The sequence below is a fragment of the Sander vitreus genome, chromosome 7, assembly GCF_031162955.1.
Source record: "Sander vitreus isolate 19-12246 chromosome 7, sanVit1, whole genome shotgun sequence".
Classification (NCBI taxonomy): domain Eukaryota; kingdom Metazoa; phylum Chordata; class Actinopteri; order Perciformes; family Percidae; genus Sander; species Sander vitreus.
The window spans coordinates 13,523,925-13,547,504 of record NC_135861.1 but is presented as its reverse complement, the minus strand read 5'-3'; the positions used below and the strand labels follow the sequence as shown (position 1 = coordinate 13,547,504).

General features: G+C 40.3%; 3 protein-coding genes across 4 annotated transcripts; 2 read left to right on the top strand and 1 right to left on the bottom strand.

The window, feature by feature from the left end:
* Positions 1-11,457: 11,457 nt before the first annotated feature.
* On the top strand, positions 11,458-17,155 carry ttll9 (tubulin tyrosine ligase-like family, member 9). The gene is made up of 14 exons (XM_078254729.1): positions 11,458-11,472; positions 11,844-11,890; positions 12,029-12,121; positions 12,207-12,318; positions 12,449-12,634; positions 12,775-12,843; positions 12,968-13,058; positions 13,220-13,260; positions 13,352-13,439; positions 13,606-13,664; positions 15,125-15,321; positions 16,082-16,195; positions 16,536-16,660; positions 16,865-17,155. The coding sequence occupies exons 1-14, from the start codon at positions 11,458-11,460 to the stop codon at positions 16,933-16,935; spliced, it is 1,308 nt and encodes a 435-aa protein (XP_078110855.1). The 3' UTR covers positions 16,936-17,155.
* A 1,424-nt stretch (positions 17,156-18,579) lies between these two features.
* fam217ba (family with sequence similarity 217 member Ba) lies at positions 18,580-21,136 on the bottom strand. The gene is made up of 4 exons (XM_078254728.1): positions 20,616-21,136; positions 20,412-20,511; positions 20,184-20,248; positions 18,580-20,096 (listed from the first exon to the last, which is right to left on the bottom strand). Exons 1-4 carry the CDS (start codon positions 20,720-20,722, stop codon positions 18,656-18,658), a joined length of 1,713 nt encoding a protein of 570 aa, XP_078110854.1. The 5' UTR covers positions 20,723-21,136; the 3' UTR covers positions 18,580-18,655.
* A 210-nt stretch (positions 21,137-21,346) lies between these two features.
* On the top strand, positions 21,347-23,262 carry ppp1r3da (protein phosphatase 1, regulatory subunit 3Da). 2 transcript variants are annotated; one of them, XM_078254731.1, is made up of 2 exons: positions 21,347-21,620; positions 21,947-23,262. In XM_078254731.1, the coding sequence occupies exon 2, from the start codon at positions 21,970-21,972 to the stop codon at positions 22,855-22,857; it is 888 nt and encodes a 295-aa protein (XP_078110857.1). In that variant the 5' UTR covers positions 21,347-21,620; positions 21,947-21,969; the 3' UTR covers positions 22,858-23,262. The 2 variants fall into 2 exon arrangements, with proteins under 2 accessions (XP_078110857.1, XP_078110856.1); XM_078254730.1 differs by having other exon boundaries at positions 21,348-21,620; positions 21,942-23,262.
* The last annotated feature ends 318 nt before the right edge of the window (positions 23,263-23,580 follow it).

Here is a 23,580-nt window from a genome sequence, read left to right as displayed (position 1 = left end):
TACTCAAGCACTTATAGTTCTCTTCTCTTACATAGGGTGACCAGATTTCCCGGAACTAAAACCAGGACACTTTGCGCATGACCGTAGTGCTCGTACACACACGCTTTTTAACGTGAACATGTGCCAGCCCAGGTCAGACATAGACACAGACAGATTAGACACAATTTTGCCAACAGCACACGTAGGCCTACTGCTCACAACATAATGGGGTATCTCAGTTAATATTCATGAATTTTCTTGGTATGTAGCCTACATATCTAAGAAATAATATTAAAAGATTGAGTGAGTTTCGTGTGGGACCAACTTTATTTTTCAGAACTAAAGCATTCTTTTGGAAAATGCACCCACTGAAAATAAGGTATTTTTCATTGCATGGGACTAAACAAATTATTTGGAACTGCTGAATTATGAATTCACACATGAATAAATTCATGATTTGTGCATTACTTCATTCCTTTATATCTTATGAATCATCAGGAATTGACATGAGTTCACCTACCTAATGCTTTAGTTGTATGAGGTCATGTATGAGCATGTCAATTCCTGATGATTCATGGGATATTAAGGAATGCAGTAACACATGAATCATAATTACATAATGCATAATAATAAATAGCCTACATCAATTAATTCATGCATGAATTCATGATAATTCATGCACCCTTACCGTAAAGTGTTACCAGTGTTATTCTAACCAACAACACACACACAAATGCTCTCATTTGATAAAGCAGATAGCTTTCCTATCTGAAACATTCATTCCGTATATTTGTTAGAGGAGTGAATTTTCTCAAGAATCAATTTGTTGGCTGAAAGCCTACTGTGAAATTGTGCACATTGTGTCAGCAAAATTGGCACGTGTGACGAGTAGCACCTTTAAGGTGGGAATGGTCATGCGGTTCCTCTCGTCAGTCCATGTGTTGTTCATGAGCGAAAAGATCCGCTCAATGGCAGCATTTGTGCCCGGTAGACACATGGCGAACTGACAAAGGAGACCTACATTTTTTAATGGAATCTCCATGCTTTTGAAATGCACAAACACTTCCACCCAGCGCTCGTCCACTGACTTTCCAGCGGACCTGGAGGGACTTGTTAAAACGAGACAGATAAGAAGAGGCATTGCAACAATGTTTACAAATATACATTGCAACGCTGGCTGCACAGATTATGAAGACGCAGACCGCTACGATTGACTGACACGCACACACATTGTTAAAATCATACGCTGGATGCTTTAATAGTCTTTCTACATGGGTTTAGTTAATGATCGTGCTATAATAAGACCACGTCGGCTATGTAATCGCTGACAACCGGGACAATTTCATAGTGGTTGGTGTAAACCGGGACATTTTAGCGTCCCGACAGGCTTTTGTCGGGACTCGGGACACGCAACTCAAAATCGGTACTGTCCCGGTCAAACCGGGACGTCTGGTCACCCTACTCTTACAGCGACTGCCTCGCTGATCTCACAATTGTTAATGCTAATGCTAATTCCTCTCCCTCTCCTGCTCTCCCTTGCTCGGTGTGTTATATGTTTAGCTATTCCTCTGCCTCCTTTAGTGATAAAGATACATGTAATAAATGTAGTTTATTCGCTGCTCTGGAGGCGAGGCTTAGTGAGTTTGAGGCACGGCTCCGCACCATGGAATCAAAATCGTATGCTTCCAGCTAGCCAGTGCTCCGTAGCTGGTACGGGCCAACATACTGTAGCTTCTGTTAACAGTCCCCCGGCAGGCCCCGAGCAGCCGGGCGAGTGGGTGACTGTCAGAAGGAAGCGTAGTGCTAGCTCTAAATTGGGGAGCGCACATGGCGGTGGTCGCTCTAAACTGGAGCCTATGGTTAACCACCAACATCTTCGCCTTTCTAACAGTTTCTCCCCACTCAGTGACACACCCGCTGAGAAGCCAACTCTGGTTATTGGGAGCTGCCAGTCCTTTCGGCTGATAGCAGCAAGAGTAGAGCGTGATGTCACGTGCAAAGGGTCTATAGGCTATGTCAAGTGTTAGAGTTTACATAAATATATTGAATTTCAAGTCAGTCTTTTCATTTATCAAGGTCAGACAAATTACTTTCAGTGTGATTGTCTGAAAGTTTTCTCTGTGACTAATGACTACAGAAATCTACATCTGCATTTTGAGGCATTTGGGCGGTGGGCCAGATATGGGCACAGACTCAAGGGAGCTTACGTACTTCTCTCTCTCTTAGAAACCCCAAAAGTCAATCATAGTGGTATGATTGACTTCTAAAGTGCCTCTAAGCAGTTGTATTTCTCTTCATCACTCACAAAGGTCTGCAGTGGACTCTGGGTGTTTTGCCTTTGGATTCTGTTGTTGTGTTTTAACAACTTTTGACTAAATAAGTGTCAATGACAGTAAAGCTTTCCATTGTGAGGCTGAAAAATCTCAATTCATCAATCAGCCAAAATATCAGATGTGTCCAAATCAAACTCTTTGGCTCAGAATTTAAAAAGTACTAGTGAGCTCAGCAATTTGCGAATGACCTTTTAGACCATGGTGGACCGACATAGTGAATGGCAGAATTGGACCACCTGTCCCACAGATCAAGAACACTCTCTGGGATGTAGGCGGAGGTGTGCCAAAGACACCAAGGTTCACAAGAACTCTGAAAAATACAAATACCAGGTTGCACTCTGTATCTGCAGTGTTTTGAAACTAACTGTTAAGGACAGATGAGGCATAGATCCACCTGTTTCAAAATGGAAAGACAGGAGTTGAAATGAAGTTTATAATCCAAGGCACACCACCTCATCTGTCAGACATGGAGGAGGTCATGCCGCCCGACAATGATTCTAAATATGCAGCCAAAAAACTAACACTGGAATGCTGTTGAGGAATTGAGCACCTGACATAAGTCAAATTTAGCATGTGTTTCTCTTACTGAAGACCAGACTTAAGGTAAAAAACTAATGATGGCTGCAGTTCTGGCCTGGGAGAGCCAGAAGAGGTGTATGGTGACTGATTTGCAACCAGATATAAAATGGCAATCAGATGAGAACCACGTTGTGCTCCTGGCACTGAAGGGTCATTTATGATGAAATGTTGGTTAAATTAAGAATTAATCTTGGTTTAATTAATTTATAAAATCCAATGTAATTCAATTCAACTCAATTTAATAGATCAAAGCACTGAGAGTGTGTAACACAAATGGGAACGCCTTTGGGAATTTAAAGGGGATATTTTGTGCGCATAGGAAAACTGAAAAAAAGCCAGCAGGAGATTTTATGAGGGTGTACCTACAGCTGTCAGATCTTGTTGTGCTGTTATGAAAACAAACTTACCTCACTAAGCCTCAAGTACAATTTCCTTTCATTTCATTTTATGTTGCCTCCTGAGGGAGATCATTATTATCAAACACCAGACTGCCATAAAAGCCTGGAACAGGGGGTCACAGAGGAAACCTGTAACGTTCACGTCTCATTTTTCTCCACCACATGTGGAAATAATTATCTAAAGATGAACTAATGGGGAGAAGAGATATATAAAAGATCAAGTCTTACCTGCTGAGCTTGAGGTATACATCACATACAGAGAGAAACTGTATATTTAAACAGAAAACACGAACACACTTACTTAGCACATACACTAGCAGTCCTGGATTTGTACTTTGCTACTTAGGAATCCAGTTAACCTAAATCTGTCTGACTCATGATTGCCCTCTGGTTACTTCCCAAATTCCCCAAGGCTATGGTTTTGTGCCATACCCCAATTCTCTGGCACATTCCCCAAGCTGGGAACAAGAGAGAATTCCAGATAAATGAAGACCATATTCTGTTTTCCTTCTCCTGACCAGAGTTGTGGAGACAGAATGCTATCAGAAAGCTGACTGCATGTGGTATAGCGGTCAAATGATGCATGCATGCTTTCAAGGTATCATTCTGGGGGTTATTTTCTGTGAAGGACCTGGTCTGGTGAATCTTATGTTGCAGTGTGAGCCCATATGATGGCCATGGATGGTTGCTTACATTAAATGTAGTCAAGAATATAAATGTACGGTACAAAATCTCCATGGATACATTGGTTTGGCGTAGCTGATCAAGGCAATCAAAATGAATTGAGATATTAAACCTAATAGCAGGCCTCATTTCGTTAGATCGCTCACTTTATTCTCATTGTATTATACACCACATTAAACTACTTATATTGTTTACCTCATGTTCATTAGCAATGCCAGTATAAAAATCAATTTTGGACCTACCAAGTTTTCCCAACAAGAAACTTTTTGGAGAGGCTTGGGTACACACCCACGTCTGTCAGAACACCCACTCTGTCAAAGGCAGCAATACAGTGTGTGCACTGAGAAGAATTACTACACTTGAGTTCCTGTTGATGCATAACATGTAAAATAAAATAGGCAAAGTGTGGAAATGGGATTAAGCAAAGACCTATAAATTATAGGTCAATAATCTTAATGTCACATATAAACACACCTCTCTTATATAAGAGTCCGTCTGGGAATAATCACAGCCTGTCCTAAGGCAAAGATGATGAGGTTCCGCTTCTAAAGTTCAATAATAAAGATGTTTGCTTAACATGCCCCGTAAGAGATTAAAAGGTCAGTGCTTATGGACCAGAAGAAATGTTTTGAGAACATTTTTAAAACGTGAATGCTCATATCAATTCTGAGGATCAATAAATGCAACAGTTTCCAGGCCTAAATGACGGCCCATTATTACCCTTAGGCAGGAGAGTTACTGTTTTGGAGTTTATAATCCACTTGATCTTAACAAATGTTGCTGCTGCCACACAGGAGTATTGTTTTCCCTCCACAGTCCATCTGCAGTATTAGTTTATCTGTTTTAGGAGGGGGGGGCTATGGGCAGTGGCTATTGGCTATGTCAAGTGTTAGAGTTTACATAAATATATTGAATTTCAAGTCAGTCTTTTCATTTATCAAGGTCAGACAAATTACTTTCAGTGTGATTGTCTAAAGGTTTTCTCTGTGACGAATGACTACAGAAATCTGTGTGTGCATGTGTGTAGCTGGAGTCTCTGCAATACATCTGCATTTTGAGGCATTTGGGCGGTGGGCCAGATATGGGCACAGACTCAAGGGAGCTAATGTACTTTTCTCTCTCTTAGAAACCCTGAATGTGGTAAAAAGTCAGTGCTTATGGACCAGAAGAAATGTTTTTAAAACGTGAATGCTCATATCAATTCTGAGGATCAATAAATGCAACAGTTTCCAGGCCTAAATGACCGGCCCATTATTACCCTTGGGCAGGAGAGTTACTGTTTTGGAGTTTATAATCCACTTGATCTTAACAAATATTGCTGCTGCCACACAGGAGTATTGTTTTCATGTTCATTAGCAATGCCAGTATAAAAATCCATTCTGGACCTCCCAGGTTTTCCCAACAGGAAACTTATAGTATTTCCTAGTAATAATTATATATAATAATTCTACAGAATTCTACCTTGCTTTTTCCCTTCCCTGTTTTTCTCCCTCTTTACCTCAAGAAGTCAGACATATGGTTTCACATCATATGTCAGCATTTCCATTTTCTGCATGCCAACATCTGCTTGTGAAATGTTGATTATAGGGCAGCAGTGGGAAACTCATCATGGTGGGTTCTTGGCTTATTCAGTAGAATCAACCAATCAATCAATGCAATGCAATCAATCAGTAAATCAATCAATCAATCAGTCAATCAATCAATCAATTAATCAATCAATCAATATTTTTTATTCGTCACATAAAATTGTACAAGGTATGATTCCCGTGAAATGTTATCCCATCAGCTCCTTAAAGGTGCTCTAAGCAATGTCACACGGTTTTTAGGCTACAACATTTTTTGTCACATACAGCAAACATCTCCTCCCTATCTGCTAGCTGCCTGTCCCCTGAACACACTGTAAAAAAAACACGGTCTCTGTAGACAGCCCAGGCTCTTCCTGCCAACCTGAAAGATACACAAACAGTGTTCCAGTGTTCCAGCCAATAACCGAGGGGGTTGGGGATTTAGTGCACGGGCGCACGGAAGGCAAGGGGAGGGGACGGGATGAGGAGGAGGGAGAGGCGAGCTAGTCTCGTTTTGTTTGAAAATACTTTGAATGTCAACAAGAGGTAACGTCACCCAACATCGATTAGAGCACCATTAAAGGTGTGCATGATTCAGAATGTGGCCGTCACATCGGCATATAGAAAAAGAGTCACACTGTTGAATGGCACCGGCACGCCATTATCCAGCCAAGTCTTGGCGAAAGGACACCACAGCTCCAGACATCCCGCTGGAAACCGTCGAAGGCATGGGAGCCACCTAGCTCACCATCCGACGCCTGCACACTGGCTAGCAGGATGCCCAGCAGAGAAGCCACAGACGCTGTTCAATTCCTCTATGCTTGCCTCGGTGCCCCCTCTGATGAAGAGATGGAGATGAACGCAGAGATGATCTTGCTTGTCCACGTAGTCGGGATCGTAGCCATAGGTCATAGCTGATAGCCATCTTCACCTTCACCTTCACTTCCTCTACGTTTACTCTGATGTTTACATTTGAAAACCACGACCAGCCAGGATAGCAGATCCAGCAGGAGACTGGTGAGTTGATTTCGCTATCCTGATGAGTGACTCGTAGTCATGAGATGGCTGCAGAAATGGTCTTGCTAGCTTGAGCTCATCTTCTCCACCTTTTCCTCAGTATTTTCTATGATGTTTACATTTGAAATCCTGACCGGCCATCTGGCCAGCTAGCCCAGGCTAGCAGAGTCGGCAGGAAACTGGCATGTTGATTTCCCGATCCTGATGAGGGCCTAACTAATTCAGCATAAATATGCAGAGCTGATGCAGAGGCAACTGGGGAGGTCCACGCCTTCTAGAATAATGTTGCCAATTGCTTGGGAGACACGTGAAATATAATACATTTCAGGAGGATTTCAGCGACCACTCCGTCCTGTTTTTCTTGGCCTTCTCATAGGTTTTATTAGAAAACATTTTGGGTGTGCAAAGCCGGAGGTTTGCAGTCCTTACCCCAGGAGTGCCATGGAGTTACTGAGGTAGGGAGCATAGAAACAATAAACAACTGGCAGAAACTGTGATGTACAATTCTTAAGGGAAGGAGAAAACCATGGTCAGAAAGAAAGTGGATTTAAAATGTGAAGCAGGGCCACTGAGACATGAAAACTTTTTTTAATATAGACAAGTACTACCGGCTCTTTTTTTCTGCCCTACCCGATAAAAGACCAGCTGACGTTCAGTTTTTGTCAGTTACAATTACACTCTAGCAGTATTCGTGGAATATTATTAGTTAGTTAAAAGGGCTGTAGCCTACTTGCCATTCAGAAAATTAATATAGCAGCAAATAAATGTTTGCTATGTAAAGATATAGTGGAGTAATAGTGTCCTGAGTGTCGCGTGCATGTTAGTGCATGTAGCCGTGAAAAAACAACGGTCTGTGAGAGCCGTATAGAAGCAATCCCAGCCCACTGTTTGTTCTGCCCAGTATTTTGAGAACAACCCCTTTATGATAGAGACCATCTGTCATGTCACAATGGCAGGTTTGACATCAAACTATGCTACTTCCTTTCAAATTATACTGTTCAGATGGCAAATATTGACTCATTCCCACTCCCATTGCCCCTTCAGACGTTAACCCTTATAGTAGATCGGATAACCACAACAATTGTGCATTTAATGAGAAAAGCATTAATTTTCTAACATACGTTAGTGCATACCATAAGGTTTATTTTCAAATGTGGAGTTGTGAAGTCAGACTGATCTAACTGATGTTAGAGGTCAAATTCAAGATGTTCAAAATTGTTTCATTTTGGAACCAAACCGTGTAGAAAAACATTTAACCTGTCATTTTCAACTAAATTGGAGGTGCCCATTCATTTGGTGATCCAGTTTGACACTATAGAGATAAACCAAAAAAATGACAAAATAGACAAATGGTGCTTGTCTATTTTATTATTATATATTATATTTGTATTACTCACCTTTGCCTCCTTGACCTTAATCTGTTACATACCAGACGTGTTTCCTCTGCATGTGGAGAGGGGTTGAACTGCAGAAACATTTATGGTCGAATTGAACTTTCCACCAAACAGAATCATTCCAAGGTGAGGATTATCTAACTCTAAAGTCAGCAAGATGCCTCCCTTATAAGTAACAGCTGATACTCCTAGATACCACAGATTTCCTGCTTTGTGGTTGATGTTGAGGAGTAAATGGTTTACCAGAAATGATGATTATCACTTATTGTGGGATGCTTCACAATGAGTGGTGGTATTGAAATTTCATCAAAACTCAATGTCAATGAGGGCCTTCCAAATACAAATCTAGATTTAAAATGACAAACTTAATTGGACAATAAAGTTGTAATTTAATTTCAGATCCATAAAAAACACAGGCTACATGTTTGAAAGGGACCAACCCATGGGTTGATCCTCAAAAACAATTTCCATTCCAAGATACTGGTGATCATGGAGTTGTTTTTTTCATGTTGCATAAGGACAAAAACACATGTGGTTAGCCAAAATGATAAGCATAATGGGTAACTACTACTGATATAAATTATCTAAAGGGATGACTGCCAAACCAAAAACACTGCATTGCACTGACGCAGACACAAATGCAGGAAATCTGCCTCAAAATAAATGCTGAGAGTTTGACCCCTGATTGGCACCTATGGTTTAACTGGTTATTAGGGCTTAAGAAACATTTTGCGGAGGCAGGGTTTTGAAAGGCATGAAATGAAAAATTCTCCATGTCTCTATTGTCTCCCTCAAACATAAAGCACTGAACTTGAAAATGGAATTTGTAATGCTATGGTGGTGATGTAGATGTAGAACTCCTGGCATTGGAAGCCACAGCAATTTCCAGGTTCAAGGTTCAAGGTCTTTATTTAATGCAGTGTATTTTACTATATTGTGTCAAAAAACATCCAGGGTACCCCAAAGTTCGATATTTTGATATACAATCACATTCTTGTTGATTCCAACCAGCCATCATATATGACATGTACAGCAGATCTGGAGGAGATGGAAATATTTGTTGACACTTTTTTGGAGACTAAATGAACACACGCATGTACATCTCCTCTGCAAAAAACATGACCAAAGGAAAGATGCCAGGGTACACTTTTCTTGACTGAGGGTATGAGGCTCGCCCAAGGAAATTATGTTGATGAAGTTTGAAGAAAACTAACGTCATCATATAGCCATCTGTTTTGGATATGAAATATATTAGCACTGCCACATTTTACTAGATTTTCTGTTCTTCATCTTTACCATTGTTAGAAATAATACCAAAGTTCCTATGACAGAACTAGTAGAAAATCAGTCCTTCTAACAATATGTTATGTTTTGTAACAGCTGTATTTATGTGAAATGAGACAAATAAAGTAGGCAACTTAATTCTATAGCCTATATGCATGGTAGGACAGTTTTGAGACTGGGTTTTGGCTCAGCTAAGAGCGATTCTATTACACACTGCTGAGAGGCCTCGCCTATGTTCTTTTCTAATGTGGACACTTCGGTAGCTAGCCAAACCATACATCCAAATTCAATTTAAAACACTTAACACTAGTCTGTTCTGATTATTTATGTCACAGACCAAGTATTTTTGATTAGTGGTGGGTGGCTGAGAAAGAAAAAAAGGCACAGCAACTACATAGGAGACGGTAATCTACCCATTTATTTAGTTTTGCACAGGAATCTGACTCAGGTGTAAGCTCCTTTTACAGAATTGACATCAAAGGGTTTAAAGCAATACAAGTAAATGTTTGTTGTTTTATGAACTGCAAAATAAGCTATTGTTATGCTTTATCTTTCAGAAATGGGGAAGAATCCAATACCCTGTAACAAAACCCACCAGATTCAATGAGACACGTACCAGCTTATTTCTTCCAGGGAAAGTAAAGGAAAGTAATGCACACTGAAATAAGACAGACATATACAACAATAATATACAACAACAATATAAGAAACATATACAACTTAACCATACGGTGAATTTGTGAGGGGGTGAATATGCAGGACAGTAGGTTTTCCCAATGTGCCATAGAGGGTCTTTGTTAACCTCCAGAGGTGAAAGGTATGATCCAGCTCTCTCCACATTTTTTATAACATTCCTGTTATGGTACATTGCTAGGTGCAGAATATTCCTATCATGGTAAATCATGGGTGCAGTCACTTGGCCATTTTTCCTTGGGCCATTTGTCCTTCGGCCATGTTTTGTTATCGTAAGCGTTATCTCATATAATAAAGAAAAGTTAAATGTTTTCCACATGAATCCAACAATGTTGATGTTCTCGTTGATAGTCTTTTATTGGTGGATTACATTTGGTTTTAATTATTTAAAAAACTATATTTATTTTATATTTATATTTTTTATTTATATTCATAAATAAAATAGTTTAAGGGACAAATACGAAAAAAAAGTTAATATTTGTGTTGATTTGACCATTTGATACTTTTGGTTATGTCTATATGTTATATGTTATGTGTCTGTATGTTATATCAAAAAGGCCATTGGGAATAAAGCATTTACAGAACATTAACAAACACCTAGTTAGACAAATCTGAGAAGGGATATGGAGTTGCGAGTCAACTTTGTCTATGCATTTGCAAAGTTAAAACAAGTTTGGCAAATGTTACCTTAAGCCTATTTAGCAATTCATTCACATATCCAAAGCAAAGAAACAGATAGGTTAGCATATATGTAAATAAGTAGATGTGTTAATTGCATTGATTAAGCACGGAATAGCTCATGCTGAAAGAAAAATCTAATATCAATGTTTAAGAACACAGAATCAACATACTACAAAGAGAGGCACAATTCTACTCAGTTAGATGACGTTTTGGCGCCACTAAGTGGTGATTTTATGGTAAAGTTTAGCGCTGATGATAGGTGTATCGTTGTTTTCTGTGTTTTAAGATGTAATATATTTGTATGGAAATATAGCTTTAGGCTACTGTTAACTTGATACTGTAAACTCAAACTTCTGGTAATAATGTCTGATGGATTAAGACTAACTGCTCTATCTGAAACTATGATAACTCTGTTGGACTGAATAAAATGTCATAACATAATTTCTGAATCATAATAGATTATATATTAGAAACATTTCATACGTGGTATGAAATGTTGTCATGTTTGTAATTCATTTGAATGTGTTTTTAAACTGTTTTGACAATTAAAAACAATACAATAATCATGACTGCAAACTTGACTTCTGCTCTTGAAATGTTTTTTTGTTTTTTTTAAACGAGCATCATTTTAATTTTTGGCTTTAAAGTGGAAGCTACAGGACGGAGCATCTACAGGCATTTGTGGCTTCCCAAGCACAAGTGGTAACATGTGGTTACCATGACAACAGTTGTCAAACACTGCTCGGACTGGCTAGCTTTGCCAGTTAGCTAGATGTTACTTATTACGCATGTTTTTAATATAAAGCTAGTTAACTATCCTAGTTTTCTAATACTTCATATCGTGCGCCTCATGTCGAAGTATAAGGTAAATAGAAAGCACTATGTGTGCATTTTGTTGTCTTGTAGGCTTTTTTTACTCACATGATGTGATAGGAGCTTGTTTAATTGACTCGCGTTAGCAAAGTTCCAACTAGCGAGCGTTACTGCTTAAGAGTCCATGTCCATCAAGTAATTTAGCTAGCCTACTTAGACTACATATAAGGTTACCTGTTTGGAATAATAGCTAAGCAGGTAATTAGGAAGTGGGTTACATAGCTAGTTAGTAATTAGCATACCAGAGGAGTTGCTAAATGATATGTATAGTCTGCAGCTGTAAAGTGTTTGTAAAATAAAACTTTGTACTCAACACCATGGGGAATTAGGCTAAATATTAATTTGATTTCCTCCACTTTGCAGACATCTGGATACAAAGGTTCATATGACAATAGCAAAAGTGAGGAGCGGTGAGTGTTGCTCTTAAGTTGGTTAATTAAGTTGGTTATTCGCATTGCATTTTGTTGTGCAACCCTGTGTTGTAGATTTACAACAAATGAACCTTAAAAAATACTGGAAACACTGACTATGTTACAATGTCCCATTAGGGAGGGAAGAAGTTTGGTGCGTTTCAAATGTGGCCTACTCAACACCATACAGGATGTCCTGCGCCAAAGACCAGGTTGGGTTGAAGTCAAAGAGTGAGTAGTGTTGTCTGTTCATCATCATATCAGTTTATATGTCATATTTGTGGCTTGAATCTGTTATCTTGTCTTTTTCTTACAGTGAAGGAGAATGGGACTTCAACTGGTGTGATGTGGGCTGGCTCAGGGAAAATTTTGATCATTCGTACATGGAGGAACATGTAAGGATAAACCACTTTCGCAACCATTATGAGGTGAGGCAGCATCAGTCCAGCATGCTTTGAGACTATAATCTGGATATTTAATAATCATATATGATATATCATTCATATCATCAACATGTAGTCATGTAGTTTTTCTGTGTTTTTATGTTTAATGTTACAGCTGACTCGCAAAAACCTCATGGTGAAAAATCTCAAAAGATATCGGAAAAATCAGGAAAGGAATGTTGGCCGCCTGGAGGCATCCAAATGTGATTTTTTCCCCTGCACCTTTGCACTGCCCAGTGAATATCATCTCTTTGTAGAGGAATTCAAAAGAAGCCCTGGTAGCACCTGGATAATGAAGCCGGTTAGCTTAAGTAGAAAATAGATGTAATCCAGTGCAATACAATTATCTTTTATTCAGTATTTGCATTACCTCGGAAACTAAAATAAAGTAAGCACCAAATTGCTTTTAAGTAATGATAATGAACTGGTATGTTTATTTAGGTAGCAAAATCTCAAGGAAAAGGCATTTTCCTGTTCAGGAAACTGAAAGACATCATGGAATGGAAGAAGGTAATTTATTAATTAGTAAGGTGTATTTATTTCATCAAGGAATTGGGTGTATATTAAATGACTAAAAAAATACATTCTACATACACACCCATATATTCAGATTGGTATCATTGTGTTAACTCAGGACGGCACCCGCTCAGAGGAACAGAAGGATGCGGCTCAAGTGGAAAGCTATGTGGCACAACGTTATATAGAGAACCCCTACCTAATTAATGGTAATAAACTGAATGAAAAATACTTTTACTGTACTTTACTGTAAATCTAATTTCATTTAAAAACTATCAAATGTGCCAACAAATAACTAAGTAACTAATTAGTGAGCAAATAGACTTAGATTTATATCCCTGCTTACTTTTTATGCTTTTTGTCACCACAGGCAGGAAATTTGATCTGAGGGTCTATGTGCTGGTCACATCAGTATGTACTGAACCTTGTAAATCACAATTGTTTATATGAAGTATCAATTTTTCTGCATGAGTGAATCAATGTGTGTGCATGTTTGTTTCAGTATGTTCCTTTAAAGGCCTGGCTGTATCGAGATGGCTTTGGCCGCTTCTCAAGCACCCGCTTCTCCCTTAGCAGTATTGATGACAAGTGTATCCTTTTTTCACTGTCATTACAGTTTTTCTCCACTCATTCGAATGTCGAACACTTATGTGATGTGATGTGATTCTGGAGTTATGAGTCATCCCTTTGAGCCTTTGTCTAATGAAATATGCAATCAAAATCTGTTCCCAAATTCTACTTAGTGCCGTTCTTCAGATATGCACCTCACCAATGTTGCTGTTCAGAAAACAGCGCCCGACTATGATCCTGAAAAGGTGTGTAATTCTGGAAAGTCAGAGAATAGGTTAAGGTCCAATATGTAATATATTTACTGTAATAAATCCAAAAATGACCCCAATGCGTCATCAGATATTAAAGCGCCCATATTATGCTCATTTTCAGGTTCATAATTGTATTTTAAGGTTGTACCAGAATAGGTTTACATGGTTTAATTTTGTTAAAAAACACCATATTTTTGTTGTACTGCACAGCTCTCTGTCACTGCTACAGATCCTCTTTTCACCTGGTCTCTGTTTTAGCTACAGAGTGAGACCTCTTTTCTTCTTCTGTACTATCTTTGATTGCACTCGCACATGCGCAGTAGCTCAGATGTAGATCATGTCAGCTAGCTAGCTCCATAGACAGTAAAAGAAAGGCTGTTTCTCCAACTTCGGTCAGTTACGAGGCAGGATTAGCTGGGAGACTTCTAAATGACGGCGCACATGTAAGTAGTTCTTTTGGAGATTATGGTGAACTTGTGTGTGTTGTAGCAGTGCTTTGCTATTGAGAACGAGGTAGCATTCTAGCTTTAGCATTAGCATGCGTTAGGTTGCGGTTAGCCAGCTCGTTTCGGCTTGTGACGTCACAAGCCGTGCCGATTTTGAACAGCTCACCCGGAGACTGAAGGCAGGACACATTCAGAAACCGTATCTCACTCAAAACAGCATGGATGGATTTTTTTCAAAGTTTGTATGCGTGTGGAAGCACTATAAGGCACCACAAAAAGAACACCCCAAATCCCAGAAAAAGTGTTTTTTTCATAATATGGGCACTTTAAGGAAACATGCTAAGTGGAAATACTATCTTTTCTGACAACAATGCTGATGCCAGTATTTTCTCCTTTTGAAATTTCCTTTCCATGACGAACTTTCTGTTTGTGTTTCGGCCTGTTTGTTGTTATCAACTCCCCAGTTCGACAGATTTACCTGTAAAAACGTAAACCATGCGCGCTACAGCTGTAATGTTAGTACAGACATGAAAGCAGCAAACAAACAGACGGGATCAATGGCAATTCTAAGCCGAGGAAGTGTGTCTGTCTGGCGTGTGGAGAGGACGGCAAGGTTGTGGGGTTGTTAGTGGTTCCTACTGTAATTCTGAGCCGAAAAAGTGCGTCTGTCAGTTGGGTACAGAGCTCCGCGTGAGCACGGGCTTTTATGTTATTTAACGTTAGCTACTCCGCTGTGCTTTGGAGTAATGTCTGGCTATGTGAGACAAGCGTCTAGCAACATTGTTGGATGCTCCAGTCTCAGCCTGGCAACCAACGTGAACTTCGAGTCTGGGGAGGAGGGGGCGGGGGAGACGACACTTGAATTTGTATTGCAGTAACTATTTTAAACACTAACTGTCAGTATTACATATTGCACCTTTAAAGATACGTTTTTCCTGAAATTTCTCCCCTTTTACCAATACTGTCTTCTCTTTATTCCTGCATTGCTTTTTATTAATCTCTAAATAGGGATGTAAGTGGCAGATGCAGCAGCTTCGAAGATACCTGACTGCAAAACACGGCAGAGAGACAGTAGAAACCCTGTTTACAGAGATGGATAACATCTTTGTCCGCAGTCTACAGAGTGTACAAAAGGTCATTATAAATGACAAACACTGCTTTGAGCTCTATGGGTACGACATTCTACTGGATCAGAACCTCAAACCGTAAGTGCTCATATTGTCATACAGTACAATGTATCATCACCTCCACATATCCACTCGCAGCCTTCTCAGCTGCTGCACCCACCGTCTGATACGCCCTCCCTGGCCACGTCAGAGAGTCAAGCACCCTACCATCCTTCAAACAGGCCATCAAAACTCACCTCTTCGAACTTGCTTTTTCCTGTTGACAGACTTTCCCAGTTTTTCCCTCCTTTCATTGCCCACCCCTCCTGCTTTGCCTGTGCTTGTCCATGCACCTATGTGTTTTCCTTTTCTTTTTGTCTGTCATGTAACCTTGTCTACGTACCTTTTGTCTGTTTGTAACCAAAACTGTAAAGCGTCTTTGAGTGTTTAGAAAAGCGCTATAAAAATAAATGTATTATTATTATTATTATTATTATTATTATTACTTGCAAACATGCACGCTCACAAAGAAGCACAGACAAGCACATGCACAGACAAGCAAACATTGTTTGACTTGCCTTCCTAGATACTGAAAAACAAAGCAGTAAATCTGTTAGTGTTAGGCTCCAGAAATAACCATATATGATCAACATTATAAATCTGCAAAGCAAATAAAAAATGGACAGGTATGCATAATCCTGCTGTAAATAATACAACACACTAATGATAGTGCCTCCGTCCAAAGCAGGTATTGTAACATTCATTCACTTGCTTGTAACTTCCCAACAATCTTTTTTGAGATGTGGATTAAAAGGTAAGTAAATGTTGGTGAATGTCATCACCCTCCATCTTTTTGCAGGTGGTTAATTGAGGTGAACGCCTCTCCGTCATACACACCCAGTAGTCAAGAGGATTACGAGATGAAGTGCCGGCTGCTGGAAGACACTTTGAATGTTGTTGATATGGAGGGAAGGTAAATGCTTCTTTCTCATCGCGTGTTTGCCTTTTTGTCATCAGGGAACAAGATTTGAGGGCTCTCTTTCCCTCTATTTATTATAGACCTCACATTCTTTAATGATATTCACCAATGTATACAAATTTGGAAGTATAATCTTGGGTTGTGGTGTATTTAAAAGTTAAGAACATGGCTGGAAAAACACACTTTAACAGATTGTCCTTGCAACAATAAACAATTTACTACAATTTCCCTCAGATTACAAGGTGAATGCTGTACAACAGACGAAAAGATGAGTTCCTTTAATCTCTTTCTGTCACTACGTCCTAATTAGCTGTGTTTTTTTTTTTCTCACTAGGCTGACTGGCAAGGAGAAAAGGGTGGGTGGCTATGATCTCATGTGGAACGATGGGCCTATCTATAGGGAGGACGTCAACGTAGAAACATTTGGCAGTTCATGTTTCACTGCCAACACACACTTAGGTAACATGACTGTGCTGCTAATGCAAACTTTTTGAGGCAACAGAAGTCTCCATTTTTTTTAGATTAATAAATAAATTGCAAGGCATTCTGATAAATTTGCAAACGCATACATGCAGTAAAACCATGGTATTCGATAATGTAGAAAAGCCTTTATCATTCTATTATTACTAATGGCTGCGGAAATAAACCTGTTCTTTCTTGCAGGTTGTGTGAATGACAGAGAGAAGCAGCTTCGCCGGCTTCTAAAACCATTTCCCAGCCAAAAGAGGATGTAGCACACTCATCATTTTTATGTCCCACCACTTTAGCATGTGGCATGTGTCTGGGAGAAGACAGGCTCCAGTGACCACAAATAACTGAAAAACATGAATTATATTTCATACAAAATGAGCTACCTGTGATGATCTGATCAGATTCCAAGGTTGAAATCTGAATACCTGATATGCAAATGAAGGAAAACTACATTTTATTCAGCAAACTTCGTACTACTAGTCACGTTTGGCATTTTAGCAGTGACAGAAATAAAGCTGTTGTAAACTGTGTATCATTTCTTCATTCCAAAGATGTATTGTTCCAAATAATGGCCAATGGAGCAATATCCCTTGAGTGCAAAACATTTATTTCTATGCCATACAAAAACTTGCATTCAACACTGAGAAAATACATACCACAATCTTTCTGCCTGCGTGTCAACATAATGTACACATTAATAATAACATCGCCCCTCCTTTCCCCTTATCTATGGCTCGGATACTTTACATGAATATTAGGTAAAGAGGTGCAGTCTGAATACATATCACATTATTTACATTGATGTAGTGTTCCCATGAATTAAGTGTACATGGTGAATCACAACAAACAGATAAGACACGCTAATGTACTGTGTTCTACAGACTTCAAGTATGCAGTGGTGCATGGAGGTGATATGTATAACATTACCATGTAACAGCATTACAGCTATGATGTGTTGAAATTCCATATTTCATATTATGATAACCAATGGTACAGCACAGCAGACATTAAGTTACATTCAGCTCTAAGGATTTTATTTTTGTGCATGACAATGTAAACATAATAATGACAATAATGAATACAGGTCAACAACACCACTTATAAATATAACTATGGTATATAAAATTTGGAAAAATATGCATTTACATTCGTAGCAAACATTACACTGTCTTCAATGATAGAAAGAGCTCAGCTCTATGCAAAATACAGTATATTATCATAGACTACAATTCAAGCTGTTCAAACATGAAAAGCCCTTGTAACCAAACATTTTTAAACCATTTGCACAAATATGTCTGAAACAAATTACATCACTGCAGTACACCACCTTTGCACCTCTTTCTTTTCAGCCAAAGATGCTCTGGAAATATGTCTTAAAACATGAGGCACCAAAGAAAAGATAAAATGCAACATCAAGTAAAGTAAGAGCATTGAAAACAAATACATTCCAACATCACAAACTCCACTAGTAACGGCTATGGTCATATTAGATGACTAAAATGTAATGAACTGTGTTAAACTTCACTATTAATTACTTATGCTGAAAGCTGTCTAATGGTAGAGTAAATGCTTATTTAATGCCTATTTCAACGTTAGTAGTATACTGAGAGATGATGATGTGCAGTGCAGCAGACATAAAAGCTGTGTTTTTAGAATCCTAGTAGTGCTTTGGATCATAATGAGCCTTCTGTCGAAACACAGTCTCACGTTATGACTGTATACTTACTGTACATTTTGAATGAAATACAAGATCTGTTCTATTTAAGTGTCATTATGCTTTGAAATCATTGCTTTTTCATCTCTATTCTAGCTGCTCAACCTCTTGTTAGTTTTGACATTTAGAAGGATGTATACACCGCTGACTGATGTAGACTGCTGTACAACAGTTACAACATGTTAGTATTACACAGAAAGCAAGCATAGGTTCAAGCTCCTGTACCAAGTAACCACTAAGCAAAGCACTATATTGTAGGTTTATAAGAGTTACTTTGCAACAAAGTGCACATTTTTTGTTTTGCCATTCTGCTTACTACTGAGCGGAGCTCTGGAGAGAGACTGTGGCTCTTTAGCAGCTCTTTTCATGGCAGTTTTAGAGGCCTGACCTACCGCCTCTGTCCTCTGCCAGTCCCTTTCTACTCTCTTGGAGGTGGTGACCTCTCTCTTACTTGCAGCACAAACTTGTTTCTCTGCACCAGCTGCTTTAGTGCCACTAGGCTCCTTTTTAACATCTGTTTCAGAGTTAGCTCTGACGCGGCTTTTCCTCACCTGACCTCTGCTGTTTGGGTTAGTTCCAGAATCCTGGGGTTGCTTACGGACATTGCCTGCAGCCTGCATGTGCCTAAGATGACTCCTTCCAGCTGAGGGGCTAACTGGGGTCTGGGCTCCTCCTCCGACTTGTACTCCACCTTGTCCTCCTGGGCTCCTACATTCTGTTGAGGTGGCTCGGGTCTCACTGCTGCTCCTCTTCGCTGGTGCTCCAGGTCTGGCTTTGCGCTCAAGAAGTGGGCTGAGCCTTGAGTGGCGCTGGTAAGCATTAGCAGAGCAGCTTCCATTGCACAATGGGTAGCGAATGTGACAGTGAGGGCAAACTGGAAAGCGGGAGTGCTGTTGCTGGGCTGAAGCAGGTGATGGGGGGTTGTTGACAGGTGTAAATGGGAAGGCTCGCTGGCTTTGCCGCAGCCCTTTAGGGGAGTTGAGTCGTGATGGTGGAGCTGTGTGAGGCCTGGAGGGGTGAGCAGTGGTGGCAGAGGGGAAGCCTTGCAGCCTTGTACGGCTACCAGGTGGGCGGCTGCTTTCTGCTTGCACCGTTTGGATTTGGAGCCACTCCAGCTGCAGCAGCCTCTCCAGGTACTTCTCTAAGGGCCCTACTGGCTTGGGGCGGGGGGCGCCACGGCCATCCGTATGAAGAAACACTGCCAGCTGTCTCAGGCTCCAGCTGTTGAAGGGAGGAGGCAGAAAGTCTGGGTAACTGTAGCTGGGTTTTTCACTCTCATCTTCATCACCCACAGCCCCATGAGGTCCTGGGAAGTCCGGGGGAAAGTCATTAGTATTGATGACCTCGGCCCGGAGGTTGAGGTGAGGAGGGGTGCAGGGGGTACAGGGAGAGGGCAGTACAGGCAGCCTCTCGGAGTCTGACAGATCACTGGCACTGTCAGTGTCTTCATCCTTCTGGTTGTAGTGCCGCTGTAGTGCCTCTGGGGTTGGGGCTGGGGAGTGTGTTAGAGGGTGTGCTGGCATGTGTCGTAGCCCTGATATTGGGGAGAGAGGCAGGGAGAGGGCTCGCCGATTTTTCCCCATCCCACCACGATTCTGGTGTAGCTCCTTGCTGCACTGAGACATCCGTTGATTTTCGCGTTGCTCCTCTTTCGTGTGCACAGATAAATGTTTGCGGAGTTGAGGTCTCAAATCTCCTTCTTCTTCAGGGCTGTAAAGACGTAAAGTAAAGTTTTTGGGGATTTAGGGATTTACTGTAAAGCATTCAGTAAATATACAAACCGCTCACCACACATACCTGGACAGTTTGCTTGTATTGCGTGTAGTGCCAGATTTGACCCTGCCACCTTTTGACTGTGCACCCTGTAAAACAATCAGTATGGAAATTGTTTGATTATTTCAGTCTTGATTTTTATGAAGTACATAACCCACAGCATTATGCTGCAACACTGTCCTAGAAAAAAAAAGAAGGAACAATCATTTTGACATTATCTCTCTTCAATTGACCAGGATGCCATTCACTGACCTTCTGCACTGTTGTCACTGTGTCCTTATCCTGACCTGGTCCTGGGAGGCCATTTTTCATCTGGCCCACTGCTTTCTTCATCTTGTTACCTTTCTTTGAACTGTGGAAACATGATAGTGCTTTGTCAGGCTCGCCTCTATGTCTGAGACAACACATAACACGTTTAATTTAGTGTTAAACTTGTCGCTGTAACTTAAGGCCCACCTGGTTAGTGGTCCGCTGTTTTCAGTATATTTTACCCGAATCTTCTCTTTGGAGACGACGCGTTTCAATGTCGTGGATGCTGTGCGCTCCTGCATGATGGGCCCCATGTTGCAGGTCGCCAGAGGGGAGGTTGTTTTGAGTCCAGCACAATCAAATGACACGGTAGCTAAAGAACCCAACCGACATCTTGGATCATATACCCTATTCTCAGAATGAGGCTCAAAACACCCATTTTCTCGAAAGTGCTGCAATGCATCATGCGCAGATGTCGACAGTGGTTGCAGGTTAAACTCGTCCTTCTATTTGCCGTCGACTCGCCTCTGTTGAATTACAATTCAGCGATTCTTTTTAATGAATTGTTGACAGCAGACATGTTTCTTTTTCGACTGTCATCGTCCTCGCCATTAAAAATGCAAATACTGTCAAACAACGCATACGCTTTATGTGTCTCGCAGTCCCAGTCAGATAGGTTTGTTTACCTGCTGCTGACTGGCTCGCCGCTTGGTTCGAAGTGGGCATCAGAGGTGCATCATGGGACTTGGAGTAAAGCCATACTAGTCGCTGTTTCAAATGAAATATGTAAACTCACTTTGATGATACTACTTACTATTCATAAATAAAGGAGAAGACAAGTGGCGAAAAGACCAACACTGTGTTTGAGGAAATTAAGTTTAAATCAATGCACCCAAACGTAACTGCTCATCTTAAATAACTCAATCTCCCATGCAACGTCTGTGCTTTTGGTCCGTCAAGGCTTCCTGATAACTGCGCACATATTAGCTGATCGCCATCGAAGGCACTATACAGACATATGTATGTTTGAAAGATGTTAAGCTGGGTCACTAGTTACAGATAAGGTTAAGTGATTGCGACGAACAGCGGAGACCATGACGAACAGAAACGCGCAGCTCTAAAATAAATACTACTAACGTTACTTGGAATGGAGGATCCAACATAGGCTACACCCCGCAGCTTAGATACCGCATCGTATCTTTATATTGTGAGGTGATGTCAACGTCTAATTTCATTGAAACATAAAACAGGCAGTATAAGTAATGCTACAACTGTACAGAAAGAGAAATATGTATGTATTTATGCACGTACTCCCAGAGTACACGCCCACTCTATTTCCTGCTGGGACCGTTTCCTTCTTGTCATTTTTACAAATTGTTGTTTTAGTCAAATTTGCTCAAAATCTACATTTTAGGTAGGGCCTACATAAATTGTACACTAATGTTACAACTGGGTAATTATGCTTCAGATAAGAGTATGTTCTTTGGATGAATGTAACATAATACTAATACATTATGCTTCACAACTTTACAGGTGAGCAGGACACCAATTCTCACAGAACATGGATAGAGGGTGGTTTATTGGACATGAGACGTCCAGCTCTTACAGCAGTATCTCAAGGCCCTGCATGACCATCAACCTGACTGAAATGCTTCAAGCTGACAAACCTAGTGCAGTAAAGAAGCCAGTTCCAATCCGCCCCCCAAGCCCCAGAGTCTCTCTGCCAAGGGAGTTCCACCACAGTCTCTCCTGTGAACCCACGCCTAAACCCATCATCCGACAACGGTCACGCTCTCTGCCTTCCGCCACAGAGAAAAAGAAGCAATGTAGAAATGTTGGTGTGCGGTTTGTTGACTCTTTGGGGCTCGACCTGGAAGACATCAAACTTTTTAAATCTGCAGAGGATCCATTTGTACCACATCATGTTGCCTTCAGATTGTTGATGGGTGCAGAGTTGGCAGATGGAAGGCATCTGGAGATATCCTTGCCATACTTGAAACCGGTTTTTGCCCAACAACCTGGAGACCAGCAAGGATTCCTGCATCGCCTCAATGAGCAGAAAGTGTGTCTGGAGAGAGTATTGTGTTTTGAACTGGGTGTCATCGGAATCATCCAGGTCCTCAATTTGGACTTTGAAAAGGATGTTATAGCTCGATATTCATTTACAGAGTGGAAGAACTGCACAGAAACTAAGGCCTCTTGGGTGTCCACCATCACCAAGACCTGGGAAGGAGGAGGGGGCAAACTCAGTTATGATACATTTCGTTTCCACCTGCCTGTTCCTCCCTTTTTGCAGCCAGGAGCAGTGTTGCAGTTTGCTATTCAATACAAAGTATGTTGGGCTGAATACTGGGACAACAATAATGGAGAGAATTATAAGTTAGTTTGCCATAACTACAAGCTCACTGTGCCCAAAGAATGTGAGGATAGCATGGTGCACTTCATTTAGGATACTGACTAAAGGTAGAAGAAATCTATTTAGTGCACTTCATGACTGTTGTCAGCAAGACATAATATATGCATAACTGCACTGTGACATATAATGATAATATTGTTAGACTTACAGAAGATTTCTTTGAATCAAGTTAGATTCAAGATAAACTGTCAACTCTGGCGGACTGAGAGAGAGTAAACACAAACGCTAATGCACTTCTACCTGATGTCAACTTGCCACAGTGCCACTGTTTTACTTTTGTGTTCTTTTTTAAAATGGCACTCTATGATTTGATTTTCCTGGCTATTAATAAAAAAGCACTTTAAAGTGGGCACATCAAATGGAATGTCAGTCCACCGTTTTCTTCAAGCTGGGGATCTGACATGAATTTATAGTTTTATACAATTAAGTATTTTTCTCTGTATTTGAGCCAAATGTTGTCACAAAAAATGCCAAAACCATGCAATAGATACAATTTAATTGAATCAGAAATGAATGCATATTTTGTTTAACAATAAAGCACCATTCCACATAATGTTTGTATTATTGTTTTAGTAGTGTAATTTATATTTTTGTTGAAAGCTGAAGTTCCCCTCTTCTCCTGACTAACTTCCACCAGCTTCTGTGACTCAGTGGGTTTCTCGTAGCTTTCTTTCATTAGTCTTCCTGAAAAACTGTTCAAAACATATCAACAAAATATTAAAACATACCGGTAGTTGTCTGTATGGTTTCAGCTAA

Excerpts from the sequence above, each read along its gene's own strand:
- ttll9 (XM_078254729.1), top strand. Across the intron at positions 12,122-12,206 it reads GGTTGGGTTGAAGTCAAAGA|TGAAGGAGAATGGGACTTCA; the intron begins GTGAGTAGTGTT and ends TTTTTCTTACAG. Across the intron at positions 13,261-13,351 it reads TCTATGTGCTGGTCACATCA|TATGTTCCTTTAAAGGCCTG; the intron begins GTATGTACTGAA and ends TGTTTGTTTCAG.
- fam217ba (XM_078254728.1), bottom strand. The coding sequence starts at position 20,722 with ATGGGGCCCATCATGCAGGAGCGCACAGCATCCACGACATTGAAACGC. Across the intron at positions 20,512-20,615 it reads AACAGCGGACCACTAACCAG|TTCAAAGAAAGGTAACAAGA; the intron begins GTGGGCCTTAAG and ends ATGTTTCCACAG. Across the intron at positions 20,097-20,183 it reads AATACAAGCAAACTGTCCAG|CCCTGAAGAAGAAGGAGATT; the intron begins GTATGTGTGGTG and ends ACGTCTTTACAG.
- ppp1r3da (XM_078254731.1), top strand. The coding sequence starts at position 21,970 with ATGGATAGAGGGTGGTTTATTGGACATGAGACGTCCAGCTCTTACAGC.